Source organism: Hydra vulgaris, chromosome 05 (genome assembly GCF_038396675.1).
Source record: "Hydra vulgaris chromosome 05, alternate assembly HydraT2T_AEP".
Taxonomy (NCBI): Eukaryota; Metazoa; Cnidaria; class Hydrozoa; order Anthoathecata; family Hydridae; genus Hydra; species Hydra vulgaris.
Genome location: NC_088924.1, coordinates 30,201,313 through 30,218,314, shown reverse-complemented (window position 1 = coordinate 30,218,314; position 17,002 = coordinate 30,201,313). Strand labels below are relative to the sequence as shown.

General features: G+C 29.6%; 2 protein-coding genes across 4 annotated transcripts in view; one reads left to right on the top strand and one right to left on the bottom strand.

Moving 5' to 3' along the window:
* LOC136071949 (dynamin-binding protein-like) overlaps positions 1-11,039 on the top strand; it is a 102,743-nt gene extending 91,704 nt beyond the window's left edge. For 2 of the 3 annotated variants that reach the window (XM_065797889.1, XM_065797891.1), the window contains 5 exons: positions 1,662-1,832; positions 1,905-2,087; positions 3,220-3,345; positions 3,465-3,632; positions 10,472-11,039. In XM_065797889.1, the coding sequence (XP_065653961.1) occupies positions 1,662-1,832; positions 1,905-2,087; positions 3,220-3,345; positions 3,465-3,632; positions 10,472-10,924 (1,101 nt within the window). In that variant the 3' untranslated portion in view covers positions 10,925-11,039. The remainder of the gene's footprint in view (positions 1-1,661; positions 1,833-1,904; positions 2,088-3,219; positions 3,346-3,464; positions 3,633-10,471) is intronic. The other variant, XM_065797890.1, reaches the window with a different exon arrangement.
* Positions 11,040-14,207: 3,168 nt separating this feature from the next.
* On the bottom strand, positions 14,208-16,513 carry LOC136080319 (uncharacterized). The gene is made up of 2 exons (XM_065796936.1): positions 16,460-16,513; positions 14,208-14,828 (listed from the first exon to the last, which is right to left on the bottom strand). The coding sequence occupies exons 1-2, from the start codon at positions 16,511-16,513 to the stop codon at positions 14,208-14,210; spliced, it is 675 nt and encodes a 224-aa protein (XP_065653008.1).
* Positions 16,514-17,002: the final 489 nt, after the last annotated feature.

The window sequence follows — 17,002 nt, the reverse complement described above, 5'->3', positions numbered from 1 at the left end:
TTTCTTGTAATTTTTTTTTTTTTGGTTTTCTTCCTCCTTTTTTATTTTTTGCAAAAAAGTAAATTCCTTGTAAACATGTTATAACACTTCATCTATAATGTTCAACTTTTTTTGTCTCAAAAAAAGCGCTGGTTATGTAATTAACGTGAGTTTTTTTTTTTTTTTTTTTTTATTGCAACAAGTAATATTTTTTGTTTATTAAATTTATTATTTTATAAATTGTTTGTAATATTTTTAATTTTTGTTTAACTTTTTAAAAGAAAAAATCATTACTATTTGCAAAACCGCAATTTAAAAAAATAAAATTAACATATTTTAATTCATTTACACTAATGTCAAGAAAAGAAATAAATAAATATATTCATTAACATTTAAATTTAAAAATGTTAAATGATAATGAAACATGTAATATTAAAATCAATCATATAATATTAAAAAACAAAAAAAAAAGTTGAAACAAAATAGACATTCCACAAAATGTACATTAACAAAATAACACTTTTAGATTTGTTTTTCTTAATTAATAAAATAAACTTCTTTTGTGGTAGTTTATGTTATTGTGGTAGTTTAAAAAAAGTTAATGTCATTAAATAAAAAATTTAGAAAAAGATAATTTTATGATGTAAAATTTTTTTAAATGCTAAAAACAGTTTAAAATTAACTGTCATCATCAATTGAATGGCTTCCTTGCAGGCGAAAGTTTAGTTTTAACAAACAGCCCATTATCTAGATTAATTCTGTCATTTAAAGGGGAACATCATTACCTTGGTATTTCAAAAACTTTACACACTTTTCGATCAAATTTTTTTGTTTCTACTTTGGTGTTTATAATAATTGTTTGAACATTCTATTTTATAGTAATTAATTTAATGTTTTTCCACTTTATTTTTTCCGAGCAAAGCTTACTATGGGTGACTATTGCAGGGTTAATTTTCCCCTTATTTCAACTTTTTAGGTGTTGTTGAGTTTGAGTTTTGTTTTTGCCTACATATTAGTTCCAGGTTGATTATTATGTGGCAATTTAGTTTTGTTTTTTGGTTATTTTTATATATATATATATATATTTTTTTTTTGACATTGCTAACATCAAAGTTTGTATAAATTTACAAGCTGCTGTTAACTATAATCCAGAAAAAATTTCTAATAACAAATTATTATTTGTATTATAAGAAATCATGTTATTTGATGTTTTCTTATTAATATAGTATACACTCTTATACAGGATGTCTACAATAAAGTCATATATATATATGTATATGTGGTGCCCAAAACTCTCCCAAATACAAGCTATAAGGTAGTTGATGTAGCAACATGCCACACAAGTTTTACAGTAAAAAAAAATAATAATAAAATCATTTTTATTTTTTTTTTTTTAAAAACTTGCTCAGTATGTTTTTAAAAACATTCAGGTCATTTAGTTTGCGTTTTTGTGGTTTTCTAAAAAAAGCAATAAATTTAATTATTTCCTCAATTAAATTCATATGTTTTGACATATTCTGACCTTAATTTTGTCTTGTTAGTAGATGTCATAGAGTAGTTATGTCCCGTTTTTTACTACAAACCATAAGTTAAAGACCTTTACTATAGGTGTATATATATATACATATATGTGTGTGTGTGTATATATATATATATATATATATATATGTGTGTGTGTGTAGGTTTCATTCATTTTGCAACACGTTCAAGAACCGCTTAACCAACTTTTGCAGATGTTTCAGGGTCCATTTCGTTTGATTCAAAAGAGAAATGATAAATGTCTTGATTTTGATAGAGCTGCAAATAAAGCAGCTAGAGCAAGAGACACCAAGGAGAAAGATAAAATAATGCAGGTACTTATTAATATTAACATTTCTATAATTTTATTTTGTTTATTTATTTATCTTTGATTAATTTTTTTAAAGACTCAGGATGAGCTAAATGTGATTAAAAATGTATACATAGCACTCAATACACAACTTCTTGAAGAACTACCAATTTTAAGTGATAAGTGTTCAGTATTTCTTCAATACTGTTTATCATCATTTGTAGAAGCTTATAATCGATACTTTAGAAAATGCTGTGTTCAAATTAATGAGGTGGTAAAGGTAAGTTTTTTTTTTAATCTTCTTTAGGTCACTAGAATTCATATTTTTGGCAATTAGCAGAAAGAATTCACTTTTAAGAAATATTTACTAAGAAAAAAAAACTACTATTATATATATAAAGTTTTGATTATGAAGTAATTGATTTTTCAAACTTCATGTTCTTTAAACTTGATTGCTCCTTGAACATTCTTGAACATTGTGTGTTCACAAAAGTAAATGTAAATAGATGAGTATTTGTTTGGTTTACGCCATGCATGAAGCATTTTTTGTGAAGTTTTTAAAAAATCCCTAAAAACTGGACAATTACTTGAATCTAACATCACTAAAGTAATCAAAACAAATATCAGAAAGTTGTAAAACTGTATTATTAATATCAGTAAAACTATGTAGAATTTTAACATCAATACTATGTGAAAATTTGAGAGAATTATTCATAAAAAGTTATTAACACAATTTTTCATTTTTTTAAAAACAGATTTGTAAAGGTTTTAACAATTTGTTACAAAATATTTTCTAAAGTTTGTTGTTTTGGAAGTCATACAAAGTATAATAGTTTATATCATGAATTTTAGTTTAGTTTATATCATAAATACTTTTTTAGTTTATATAAATACTTTTTTAGTTAATATCATAAATATTTTTTTAATTTATATTATAAATTCTTGTTTAGTTTATATCATAAATACTTGCTTTATTTATACCATAAATTCTTGTTTAGTTTATATCATAAATATTTGTTTATAATTATAATAAAGTGAATTTAAAAGATTAGTAAATGGAGTATTTCTCATTCATATGCAGTTTCTTTTTTTCATAATTAAGTTAGAACAGAATTCTAGATTTTACGATTGTCTTTCCTTCAAAGCAGCCAAGGTAATGATATAAAGAATCTCTTGGGAATGTTGATAAAAAAATGTAATGAGTTGCGTAATTGTTTTTTTTTCTAAATACAGTGCGCAAAAGTGTGACATTTTTTATAGATAAAAACTCTCATTTGAAATTTGCTACCTAAGAGCTTTTTAAGATTTGTTATACAATTGAAATGTTTAATTATTTGGTACTAAAGTTACATATTTAAGAGTTATGTTGTTTTATTTTTTTATTACTCTATAATAATATCTTTGTGCTTTAGTTACCATTTCTGAGTAAAGACACTGACACTGATTTTTTTATAAAAGCATCAGAACAGCTTTCTAATTTGATGTTTACACCATCATTAAATGGAAAGGAGAACAGTAAAAAACCTTTTCTATCAACAGTAATACTTATATATAATACTTTATATACTAATATATAATAGTTAAAATTTTTTTGTTTCTTTGTAAATCTGAAGTTTGTGTTTTTTTTTTACTTATTTACAATTTATTTATTTATTAGAACTTGATGAATGGTCATGAAGATATAAATCACATCTCTCCATTATCATCTGATAATGGTTTTAATTATAGTTCATTCTCTGATACCTCAACTTTATATGATTCCATTGATCAAACAACAAGTCTAAATTCCTTCTTACATGAGACTCAGTCTACAACTGCATCTGAAGTAATTTTTTTTTTTAATTTAAATATTTTGTATATTTTATTTTATTTTTTTGTAATAAATTTTGTAATAATATTGTTGTCCATTTTTATTTTTAATATAAATTTGTAAAATTTGGATAATATTTGAAACTACTTGTTTAAAAATTATTTCTAATCTTAATACAAAGTCTCTCTCTCACACACACAGGGATTACAATACCAGTTTACCTGTAAATTGAATTTAAATGCATTATTTTATTACTGGTAATTGAGATGGTCATTACCGGTATAATCAGTAAAAAATAGCACTTGTTTAAAAAAATGCAATGGTTTTGCAAATGGCTTTTTTTAACTAAAACAAAAAATAAAACTGTAATTCTACAATAGAAAATTTAAGGATATTTCATAACGTTGTTTATTATTTTAATAGTTTTTAATTTTTGTAAATATAGTATAATGTATAAAATAATGTTTAGATTCTATAAAGGCAATTTTTGAGGCTTTATAAAAATTTTTACTAAAATATGTAAGCATCAGATTTTTATTTGATGAAATCATCTTAATACAAGTAATACATAAAAGCTGCAAAGAAACTTTGAAAAATAAAAAGAAGAAAAGAACTTTAAAAAAATATGATTAAAAAGTTTAACTATAAAATGAATTTCAAGCCATTAAATGACATCATCAGTGTTGATTATCATAATAACATTATTTGGCATTGCTAAAATATTTTTTTATATTTTTATAATTAATATTAATATAAATTTAAGATTTAAGATGGACCATATTAAACTAAAACTATATCAATGAAGATCTATGAATTTAAATAATTATAATAATTCAACAGTTTAAAAAGAGAGAAAAATACAGAGAAATTACGTCAAAAAATCTTAGCCAAACTAAAAACTAATCAAAGTGAAGAGTTTAGTATCATGTTAAATGAGTGGACATCTGTAAAATATTGTCCTTATATGAATGTAAATGTATGTCTTCATAAATTTCAGAATCTTGACCTTTCTAGTTTTCACAGAGTATTACCAGCTGATAAATGTATAGCTCTTTAAAAAAAAAAATTGAAAATTTGGTTTTTTGTTGGAAACTTTTATTTCAATTACAACAGGTTGAACATTGGTAAAGAAGAAAGTGGAAAAGTTATTTAATGCAAATCATCAATTATGTTTGGTGTACAGAGACAATTATTAAGGTTCTTTATAATAAAGATAATTACTATTCATTAAAAAATGTAAGTGAATATGGAAAACCAACAAGTCTAGAACCAAAATATTTTTTAAACAGTAAAAAAGATGGAAGATTATTAGTTTAGAGCTATTATCTAATTATTATCTATTATTAATCTATTATTATCTATTATTAATCTATTATTATCTATTATTAATCTATTATTATCTATAATTGATCTGATTATTAGACATGTTTGCTGATAGAAAAAGTTCCAAAAGTTGTTTTTTACTAATAATGTGCATTTCAGAATAATTTTTTTGGTAATGTCAATGGTTTTTTGTATTTTGGTTATTTGTTCTGGAAAATATGTTCATTAGATCGATGTATAACATCAGTAATACACATATCAATATCTTTTTGCTGAATTAATAAACTTATGTAAGAATTTTATATGTCAATGCTTTGACATATACTGTACTCTGAATCCTCTTATTTCTCCATTTGATTGCTCTGAAAAGATTTTTATTTGTGTTACTGAGCCAGAATTGTTATAGCAAACAATTATATGCAGACAAATATATTTCAATAATGTCAGGTCAGGTATTCCGTTACTTGTAACATGTAACCCAGTACAACCTGTTTCATGTCCTGTTGTCTTGTAGGGTACGCTTTTTTAGGTAAAGACTAGGAGAAGTCAACCAAGAGCCTTGGGGCTCTTGGTTGAGTAAAGGCTAGAGATAGTGTCTCAATAAAAATACTCATCTTGGGCAGATGTTAAACACATCCAGCTACTGTCTTCTAGGAGGCCTCCTAGGCAAAGACTTAAGGGAGAAAAAGGTTCTATTTGTTGAACAGCCTCGCATCCCTTCTTCATTTATTAGGCTGGCATAGATGTATTTTTAACACATTGTTTCCAGTTTAGGATGTTGAACGCTGGATCTTCTTGTCTCAATGCATAGGTTTTGCTTGTGTCTCTATCGTTAAGCAACTCATTCTATTATCTCCTAATGAGGGTGCTGCTGTAAAACTTAGTTTTATGGTTCTGAGGCTGGCTGGTAGTCAGCTTTCCCGAATTCTGCGGTAGCTCTCAGAGAGGCTGATTTTATCAGCAGCTGAAAAATATCAAAGTACTAACAGTGCCATGTTGTGCATGGTTGGTGTCCCTGTTCGTACTTTTGATGTGCATTGTTGAGGCCACATTTGGAGTCCTTTGTTATGGCTTAGGGTTCATTAATAGTAATGAGGCAATTGCTTGGACTATTAAATAGCGTACTGAGTATAATCTATGCTTTGAGTCAAGTTCTTTAAAAAACTTAAAATAACTAAAGTACCAAAAAGTATAAAACACAAAAACCATCGTCATCATCAAGTTCTCTAAACCTATCATTCACTAATATTCATGGTCTTTGAAGTAACTTTTCTTTTTTTGAGTCTTATCTCTTGCAAAGTTCACCAGACCTACTTGCTCTTTGTGAGACTAATTTGAATTCAGCTGTCTCATCTTGTGATCTTAGTGTTGATGGTTATCTTTTTTTAATTCGTAAAGACTCCAATAGTCACATGCTTGGCCTTGGCATTTACATTCGTAAGAATTCTCCCATTTGTCGGAAAACTAGGTTTGAATCTATCGACTGTTCTTTTATGTGCTTTCGTTTAGCACCACTTCACTCTATCGCCTTTTTCTTTGTTCTATATCGCTCTCCATCTCAAGACTGCTCTATTTTTGATGTTATTTCTGATCAAATTGACCTAGCCCTCTCTCTATCAGCTAATATCTTTGTTATTGGTGACTGTAATGCTCATCATACTGAATGGCTTGGTTCTAGTGTCAGTGACTCTGCTGGCGTTAAGGCCCTCAACTTTTGCCTTTCTCAATCTCTAACTCAAATAGTTAACTTTCCAACTTGCTTTCCAGGCAACCAGAATCATTCACCTTCTCTATTCGACCTATGTCTTGTTTCTGATCCTAGTTAATGCTCAGTTTCCACATTCACCCTTAAATGCCAGAAGCATGGTTTGATCTCTCTAAAACTTATCTCATTCTTCTTCATCTTGTATGGTTCAGACTTTGTCACCTTACCTAAAGCCAAAGTTAAATTGTATGCTAAGAACTTTCCATTAATATCATTTCTTGATTCTACTAGTTGCATTCTACCTGATATAGCCGTCAAACAGGTTGATCCATTCCTTGACATTCGTATCACTCTAGCCTCTGTATCAAAAGTGATTTCCTGCTTTAACTCTTCTGTGGCTTGTGGTCCAGATAACATACCTGTTGTTGTCTTTGTCCTGTTGTTGTTGTCCAGAGCTGTCATTTATACTTTCAAAACTATTTAACAAGTGCATATCAGTCTTGTTTTCCGGCATGCTGGAATGCGGCATCTGTTTTCAAAAGTTCTGGAGAGCAATCTGACTTGTCTAACTATCATCCCATTAGTCTTCTTCCTATCATAAGCAAGGTTTTTGAAACTTTAATTAACCAAGACTTAATCTCTCATCTTGAATCTAATAACTTACTTTCTGACCATCAACATGGATGTCGATCTTTTCGTTCTACAGCTGATTTGCTAACAGTAATAACCAATAGGATTTATCGTGCATTAGATAGAGGTGGAGAGGTTAAGGCTATTGCTATAAAACTCAATTTTTTCAGCCAATCGTTATTGCAATAATTTAGATTTTCCTATATTTATGAACAGTAATGTACTCAATGAGTCATCTACCCTTCATCTTCTAGGATTAACTCTTACTTTCGATCTTTCTTGGAAACCGTATATCAAATCCGTTGCAAAATTAGCATCTGCAAAGATTGCATTTCTTTATTGAGCTCGACATTTTCTTACTCTGGATTCTATTCTTTATCTCTATAAATCTCAAATCCGTCCTTGCATGGAATTGTGTTGCCATATCTGAGGCGGATATTCTAATGATGCCGTTTTTCTTTTAGACAAGGTGCAAAAACGTATTGTAAACATAGTTTGCTCTTGCAGCCAACCTCCAACCATTATCACATCGTCGTAATGTTGCTTCTCTTTCTCTTTTCTACAAACACTATAATGGTCACTGCTATAAAGAGCTAGCATCTCTTGTGTCATCTACTAAAATTCATTCTTGTGTTACTCGTTGTTCAATTAAATCTCATCCTTCTTCTGTGACTGTTCCTAAGTGCTCCTAAAATTCTTATTTGTCTAGTTTTTTTTCCTCGAACATCATTTCTTTGCTTCCTTCATCTTGCTTTCCTGATTCATAAAATTTGCAAGATTGCAAATTATATGTTTAAAGTTGTCTGTCAATCGTTATTTTTATCATCCTTAAAGTTGTCTGTCAATCGTTATTTTGCTCGACAAACTTCATCTTTTCTCTTCCAGTAATTTCCAACTTTTATAGTGGTTGCTTGCAGCCTTGTTGGAAGCAAAGATGTAAAAAAAAAATTTTAAATGCCTTAAGTATAAAAAACTATAAAATACAAAAAACCATTGACATTACCAAGTTCTCTAAACCTATCATTCACGAATATTTGTGGTCTTCAAAGTAACTTTTCTTCTGTTTAGTCTTATCTCTTACAAAGTTCACCAAACCTACTTGTTCTTTGTGAGACTAATTTGAGTTCAGCTGTCTCATCTTGTGATCTCAGTGTTGATCGTTATCTTCCTTTAATTCATAAAAACTTCAATAGTTACATGCTTGACCTAGGCATTTACATTCGTAAGAATTCACCCATTTGGATACTAGGTTTGAATCAACAGGCTGTTCTTTTATATTGCTTTCGTTTAGCACCATTTTACTTTATCACCTTTCTCTTTGTTCTATGTCGCTCACCTTCATCTCAAGACTGCACTCTTTTCAACGTTATTTCAGATCAAATTTACCAAGCAAGTTTGTTAGTGACATCAATACTCATCATACTATTCGGCTTGGTTCTAGTGTCAGTGACTCTGCAAGTGTTAAGGTCCACAAAGTTTTTCTTTCTCAATCTCAACTTGAGATTGAGAAAGACAAAAGTTCGGATTGTCTGGAAAGCGAGTTGGAAAGCGAGCTGGAAAGTTAACTTTCCAACTCGCTTTTTAGACAATCCGAATTATTTATCTTTTATGTCTTGTTTCTGATTCTAGTCAGAGTTCAATTTCTCCATATTAACCTTGAGGTGTTTCTGATAACAGTTTGATCTCTCTAAAACTATTATCTCATTCTTCTACATCATCAGAATCCTCCTATCATCGTACCTCTTACAATTACTGTAAAGCTTACTGAATCTCTTTTCGTGATTCTTTGTGATGGCCCTAGAGTAGAAATTTTTTGTCATCCAGCTGACAAATGTGCTACTTACGTAACTTCTTGGATTCAGGCTGGTATGGAATCTTTTATTTCAATTCTCCAGAAAACAGACGTCTATTTAATATTGCTAGAAACCATTTAAAAAAAAAATTTTTATTAATGCTAAAGTCTGCTATTCTCAGGTTACAAAATCTTTTATTTCCTCTCAAATATTAGGCTCCATAGACTTCTGGAGATTCTTTAAGAGGTTCTTTAATAAGGGCAAATCTGCTATTCCACCTCTCTTGCATGGTTTAGATTTTTTTATTTTACCTAAAGACAAAGTGGAATAGTTTGCTAAGAACTTTTCATCAATCTCATCTTTTGTCTCTACTAATCAAATCTCACCTGATACAGCCGAAAAACAGCTTGATCCATTGCTTGACATTCTAAAGTGATTTCTTGCTTTCTTGATTTCTTGACTCTACTTGCTTGTGCTTGTGCTTCTATCATAAGCAAGACTTTTGATTCTTTAATTAACAAACACTTAATCTCTCATCTTGAATCTAATAACTTTCTGATAATAAATATAGATATCGATCTTCTCGTTCTACTGCTGATTTGTTAATGGTAACAACCGATATGTTTTATCAAACATTAGATAAATGTGGAGAGGTTAAGGCTATTGCCCTAGTCATTTCTAAAACCTGAGATTATGAATTAAAACTCGTGAATGTCTTTTTAGCTGATCTGAATTAAATCTACTCTCTGTGGAGCTCCTTTTTTTGACTGAGGTAGCTTTTTTTTATGTAAAGAAATTTACAGGTCACTGTGGGGTAGAGTGTAGGTTTCTTTAAAAGTATGTCAATCTGGTACAAAAAGGAATCGAAATTTTATAAAAATTAAAAAAAAAATCAAGTTAAAATCAATTTATAATAACGAAAATAATTATAATTTTTGAAAAACAATAATTTAAAAAACCGTAAAAATCTTTTTTAAAAAGTTTTATAAAAATACAGCTTTCATGCAATAAAATCTAAATTATATATATTTACATTAATTGATTTCTATTTTAAAAACTTTTATAACGTTTCCCTTTTCTTTTGAGTACCAGGTTGATATTTTTTTAAATAATACTAGGAAGCCGTTAAATATTCAAGGTTCAGTTGGGACCCCTGAAAATATTTTTTGCTCAAAAATTTTTTAAATTAGGTGTTATTTTTTATTATATAGAATTATCCAAAGAGGTGTAACAGGATAAATTATTAAAAAAAGTAATTTTCACCCGTATTGAGCATTATGAACGGCTTAAAAACTCACATTTTTTAATAAAAAATTATAAATACATTAGAGTTCTATTTATGCCTGCAACAACTTTTTATCTATTTTTATCATATTAACATTTGCATTTTTTAATTTTTTTAGTCTATTGCAGAAAATCCAATTTGTATCGTCAAGTATGACTTTACAGCTGAATGTGATGCAGAAATCACAGTTCAGGAAGGTACTTTAGTTAATGTTTGTCGTACGTGCGACAGTAAAGGTAACTCTGATTGGTGGCTTGTTGAGCAGGATGGTGTTAAAGGATACATACCACATACGTTCCTAATTATGAAATCTGCGAACGAAAAGTATTTAACATGCCAAACTCAATCTGAAAACTTACGTAATGATCAACACGATAAAAATACGACTTTTAAAGTTGAATATAATTTTCAAGCTATAAACCCTGGTGAATTAACAGTTAATGAAGGACAAACAGTACGAGTACTTCGTAAACATGACTCAAAAGGAAATAATGAATGGTGGTTAGTTGAATATGACGGAAAGCAAGGCTTTGTGCCACAAGATTATTTAAAATCAAAGAATAAACCCTGAATATAGATAAATTGAAACATTTTTGGAGATCTAGGATTTGTATGATAAACAAAACGTTTTACTTTTATAAATTTTTTAATGAGTTTATAAATCAATAAAAATAATATTTCGCTAATGTTGCTATAGTTATCGTTGCTACGATGATATTGCTAATTCGATTTAGTTTAAAAGTTCAAGATATCAATATTGAGTTTTCTTTTTAACAACGGTTTTGACTATTGATGACTTTAACTGGCATTTTTTTTGTAGATCACTTTAAAATTTGAATTGCAGCTTTTACCCATGAAATACATTTTATATTGAAATTTTAACTACTTTAACTTCGTCACTACTAGGTTCCTACTCACTACCAGGTTCCTACTCACTACCAGGTTCCTACTTAACATATTTAAAATCACTTAACTTCCTCTCTACCAGGTTCCTACTTAACATATTTAAAATCACTTAATTTCTATTCATTCCTGGTTCTTATAGCATTTTAAAATCTTAATAATTAAAAAACGTATCAATTTACATTGCAAGCCTTCGGCGGGCTTATTCTTTTAATTATTATTATCTTTCGCGGGCTTTCTCACTTTTAATGTAAATAAAGAATAAATATTAAGAAAAAACAGTTTGTTCTAGGCTTCTTTATAGACCTTTCAAAAGCGTTTGATACTGTAGATCATGATATCTTACTTAAAAAAATGGAAAGCTTTGGGATAAAAAACAACCCTTAACTGGTTCAAAAACTATCTAAGCAACAGACAACAATGTGTTTTTTCAGATAATTTTAAACACTCAAAACTACTAAAAGTGCGGTGTCCCCCAAGGTTCCATTCTTGGACCTCTTCTGTTTCTTCTATATATTAACGACCTTACAAATGTCTCGGATAAACTTGATGTCATTATGTTTGCCGATGACACAAACTTATTTTATTCCTCGAACTCAATCAAAGATCTTTATGAATGTATGAACAAAGAGCTTAAAAGATTAAATATATGGTTGAAACTAAATAAATTATCACTAAATACAGAAAAATCAAAATACATACTGTTTCATTCCAAAAAATTAATATACCAACTATCCTTCCCTTGCTAAAAATAGATAAGGTAAACATTGAAAGAACAGAAACAACTAAATTTCTTGGGATCCTTATTGACGAAAATTTATCTTGGAAAGCCCATATAAGTACAATAAACACCAAAATTTCAAAAAATATTGGGATACTCTACAAAGTTAAGCCTATGTTGTCCCAACATAATCTTAAATCCCTTTATTTTTCTTACATCCAAAGTTATCTTACGTACGCTAATATTACACAAATCTAAATTGAGTACTATTTATATAAGTCAAAAACACGCATCATGATTAGTTTATAATAAAGATAAACTCACCCATGCTGAACCCTTATTAAAAACCTTGAATGCTCTAAATGTTTACCAAATGAACATCTACCAAAATGTACTATTCATGCTTAAATACAAACTTGGACTAGTCCCATCGTATTTTTTAGATAATTTCTTTCAAGCTAACTCTAATAGATATATAACAAGAGCAACAGGCAACTTCATACTGCCTAAAAGAACAACAAATTTCTCACGGTTTTCTATTTATTTTTTTATTTTATTTATTTAACTTTTATTTCGCTGATTAAACAATACTACAATTTTTCATATAAAATAAATAACATCGAAACATAAAAAAACCTTTATAAAAAACGTTTGTAATCTTTTTAATTTATAATATATGTATATACTGTTATAATCAGTCAGGGACTCAAAGAAGGTAAGGATGATGCGTTTATCATCACAACCTTTTCATAGAGCCCCTTTAGTCACTATTGAAATAAAAATAAAAAAACACTTTTATTTTTAAAGAAAAATAAAAAATTTAATAAAATTAAAACACATAAGAAGAAAAAAATAAAAAATAAATAAAAAGAAAAAATACAAAAAAAAATCTGAAAACAAATACTGTAAACTATAATATATATGTCAGGAATTAAGGAGATGCATTTTAGTTTGTTGTTTATACGATGAAATGCTTTTTAGGTCTTTAATAATTTTATTTTGGAAACGATTCCATATTGATGGACCACGGTTTGTAACTAGAAAACTTGACTGCTGTGATTTAATTTTTCCTAGTTGATAGTCGTTCCTGGTATTTGAACGCAGATTATATTTTTCAGAAAATGATATAAGAAAGTTATCTGAAAAAACGCTTGGTAGAAGATTGTTTTTATATTTATACATAAAAATTAATATCTGTAATGTGTTAAGTTTCTCAATATCTAGAACCATCATGCTTTTCATCACTGGGGCCGGGTTTACTAACCTATTTTAATAATTAATTGCTTTGTATGCATGGTTTTGCAGACTTTGCAATTTTAGCAATTTGGTTTTATGGGTGCTGGCCCATACAATATTTGCGTACAAAAGCTGACTATGTACAAGACTAAAGTAAAGCATATTACGTGATTTACTATCAAGAAAAGGTCTTGACTTATACAAAACACCTATTACAAATTTTCATCAAAAAGTACTCCCAAAAATTTTGTGCATTTGTCACGTTTAATTTGATTTTTATTAATAAACAGTTTAGGCAGCTTTAACGGAAGATTAATTGATTGTTTTTTTTTATGAAATAGAGTAAAGCTAGTTTTTTTACAATTTAGGGATAATTTATTTGCTATGAACCAGAGGTTGAAATTTTCGAGTTCAATATTCATAGTTTCAAACAAAGTCTTTGCATCAGGATGATTAAAAATAAATTTGTATCGTCAGCATACATAATAGTAGATATTTTTTGGGAGGCTTTATGCATATCGTTAATATATATTAAAAACAATAACGGACCTAGGATTGAACCCTGAGGAACTCCACACGTAATATAAAGGGCTCCTGACTTTTCTAGTAGTACAAATTGCTTTCTGTTACACAAGTAGCTCTGAATCCACTTAAATGCTGAGCCTATTATGCCGTAATATTTTAGCTTGGAAAGTAAAATACTGTGATCAACTGTATCAAAGGCCTTGGAAAGATCAATAAAAACTCCTAATACCAGTTCATCACAATCAAATGACTTATATATAGTGCGGCCGTGGCGCAGTGGTTAGAGCGCTTGCTTTATAAGCAGGAGATCCAGGCTTGAAACGAGCTCTGGACAAATTTTCGCGTCACGGTAAGGAAGGAGGCGTGAACTTCCTGGTTAAATGCACTTCCGCGGTGTTCTGTGACAAGACCGTAAGGACTTCTTGGGGCACCTAAAAAATATTTTGTCAGCAAGTTTAATAATAGCATGTTAAGTTGAGCAATTGCTTTGAAATCCAAACTGATTTTTGTATAATAAATTGTTTAATGTAAAGTACTTATTATAAATTACTCTCTCATATACTTTTGAAAAAACTGGGAGTAGAGAAATAGGTCGGTAGTTAGAAATATTATTGCAATCGCCTTTTTTAAGAATGGGATTAATTTTGGCTAATTTAAGTTTGTCAGGGAATATACTATTTTCAAATGAAGATGATATTAAATAAAATAATGGTTTACAAATGCTGTCCATAACATAAATAGCTACATTACTGGAAATACCATCATATCCACATGACTTGTTGCGTTTAAGTTCAATAATTGCTTTATTAAATTCAAGTTTAGTTATTTTTTCATTATTTATACTAGTGTTGGGTTTTTCTCCCAAAAAATTATTAAATGTTTTATTTGGTTGTGCAATGTTAGAAGCAAGAGAGGGGCCTACATTAACAAAATATTTGTTAAATTCTTGACATATATTTGTTTCACTTGTTATAATTTTTTTATCGGAAATTAATTTTTGTGGTAAGCAAGTATGCTTCTTTTTTTCTCTTCCTGTTAGTTGGTTTATAACAGCCCAAGTCCTTTTTATATAGAATTTATGCTTATCAAGCTGATTAGAAAAATATCTTATTTTTGCTTATATTATGTTGAAAAAACTTTTTATAATTTTTGTAGATTTTTTCATCATCTTTATTTTTTGATTTTAAAAATTTTACGTAAAGTTTTTGTTTTCTTTTTGATGATTTAATTAAAGTTATTGTCATCCATGGATTCTTATATCCTTTGTTTTTTATTTCTGTAGTTATTTTTGGGGATATATTATCAAAGATATTTTGAAATGTACTTGAAAAATTATCAAAAGCAATATTAGGATCTGTTGATGAATAAACGTTGTCCCATCGTTCTATTTGGAGTTTTTTTTTTTAATTATTTAGGTTTTTTATAGAAAGATTTCTGTAAGTCACAAAGATTTTTTTATTGTCAATATTAGATAGTACTTCGCGTGCTATATTTCCTACCGGGGTCCGTACCTACAGTATCGGACAAAACGAGTGCAACCAAATAATGTTAATTTAATTTCTTTATATAAAAGTGCTGCATTTTTTCAATTTAGAGAAATAACTATGTAACTGTATAGAGACAAAGTTCTTCAAGTTTTATTCATCACAAAGTTCATTATTTGTAAACGAAAATTAATAAATTAATCAAAAGTATTAAAAAAAGTTGATTTCCTTCTGGACAAAACAAGTGCAACTCGACAAAATGTTGACCAAGCTGTATTTCGCTATCAATATTTCGTGGCGAATCCTTTGTTGTCGATCACAGCTTTGCATCTTCGAGGCATAGATTCAATCAGGTGATCAATGAAACTTTGTGGAATCGCTGCCCAGGCCTTTTGGATTTGTTCAAACAGTTGATCTTTATTACGAACACCTTCACAATTAATTCTGCGGTTGACGATCTCCCACAGACTCTCGATAGGGTTGAGATCCGGAGATTGAGGCAACCAATCCATCACCGATAGGTGGTTGTCTTGAAACCACTGCTTGACTACTTTTGCAGTGTGTTTCGGATCGTTGTCTTGCTGAAAAACCCATTTTATTGGCATATTCCATTCAGTATGAGGTAACATAACATCTTTCAGGATATTTTTATACATGAAACGGTCCATTATTCCATTGTTTCGATGCATTGGACCTAGACCGTTAGCAGAAAAACACCCCCAGACCATTACATTGCCTCCACCATGCTTCACGGTCTTATGGCAGTAACGTAAATCGAGGCGTTTTCCGGCTGGTCGACGTACACAGCAAATGCCATCGCTCCCAATGATGTTGAACTTCGATTCGTCACTAAACAGGACAGTTCGCCATTTCTGCACATTCCAGTCAACATGAGATGTAGCAAACAAGAGTCTTTTCTTCTGGTTTTTTAGTGAAATCAGCGGTTTCTTTGCAGAACGTTGACAAAACAATCCGGCTTCAACAGCACGTCGTCTGATTGTTCGGTCCGATACAGGCAGCTCTAACTGCTTTTGTATCTCGACTGATGATATCCAGGGATCCTTCTTGATGGATCTGACGATCATAGAATCTTCTCTAGAAGTGGTGGAACGTGGTCTTCCACCTTGTTATCTGCTGCCAACTTCCCCGTAGAACGATATTTGGAACATAGTCTTGATACGGCCCATTTTTTCACGCGATATTTATCACAAATACTTTTTTGTGACATTCCACTTACGTAATTGCCAATAATTTTCTTTCTTAGTTCCAATCCAAGACTGTCGAGAGCCATTTTCGCACTTGAAGTCATAAAAATAATAAAAATTAATAGTCACGCTTCTCAAGGCTTACCGTGTTACATTTACTTTGTGATGATACAATAATACTCTGTGGAACACAACGTCTTGGTTGGATGTGGACTGTATTTATGTAATGAAACACTTATTGTATTTCACTTCTTGTATTGGTGTTCTTAAAACACTTTGATAAAACTCACTTCGATAAACTGTCTTAATAATACTGACTGATTGACTTCCATATACTGACTGAATTACATGTCGATTTACATGTCTCTTATATAGTAAAATGAACCTGTGTGAACCTGTTCTGGAAGATTCTAGATGCTTCTTTTCGATGCTTCTGGAAGCTTCTGGATGCGTCTGGATGCTTCTGAATGTTTCTGGATATTTCTGGATGCTACTGGATGCTTCCAGATGCTTCTTCTGGAAACTTCTGGAAACTTCTGGAAGCTTCTGCATGCTTCTGGAAACTTCTGGAAACT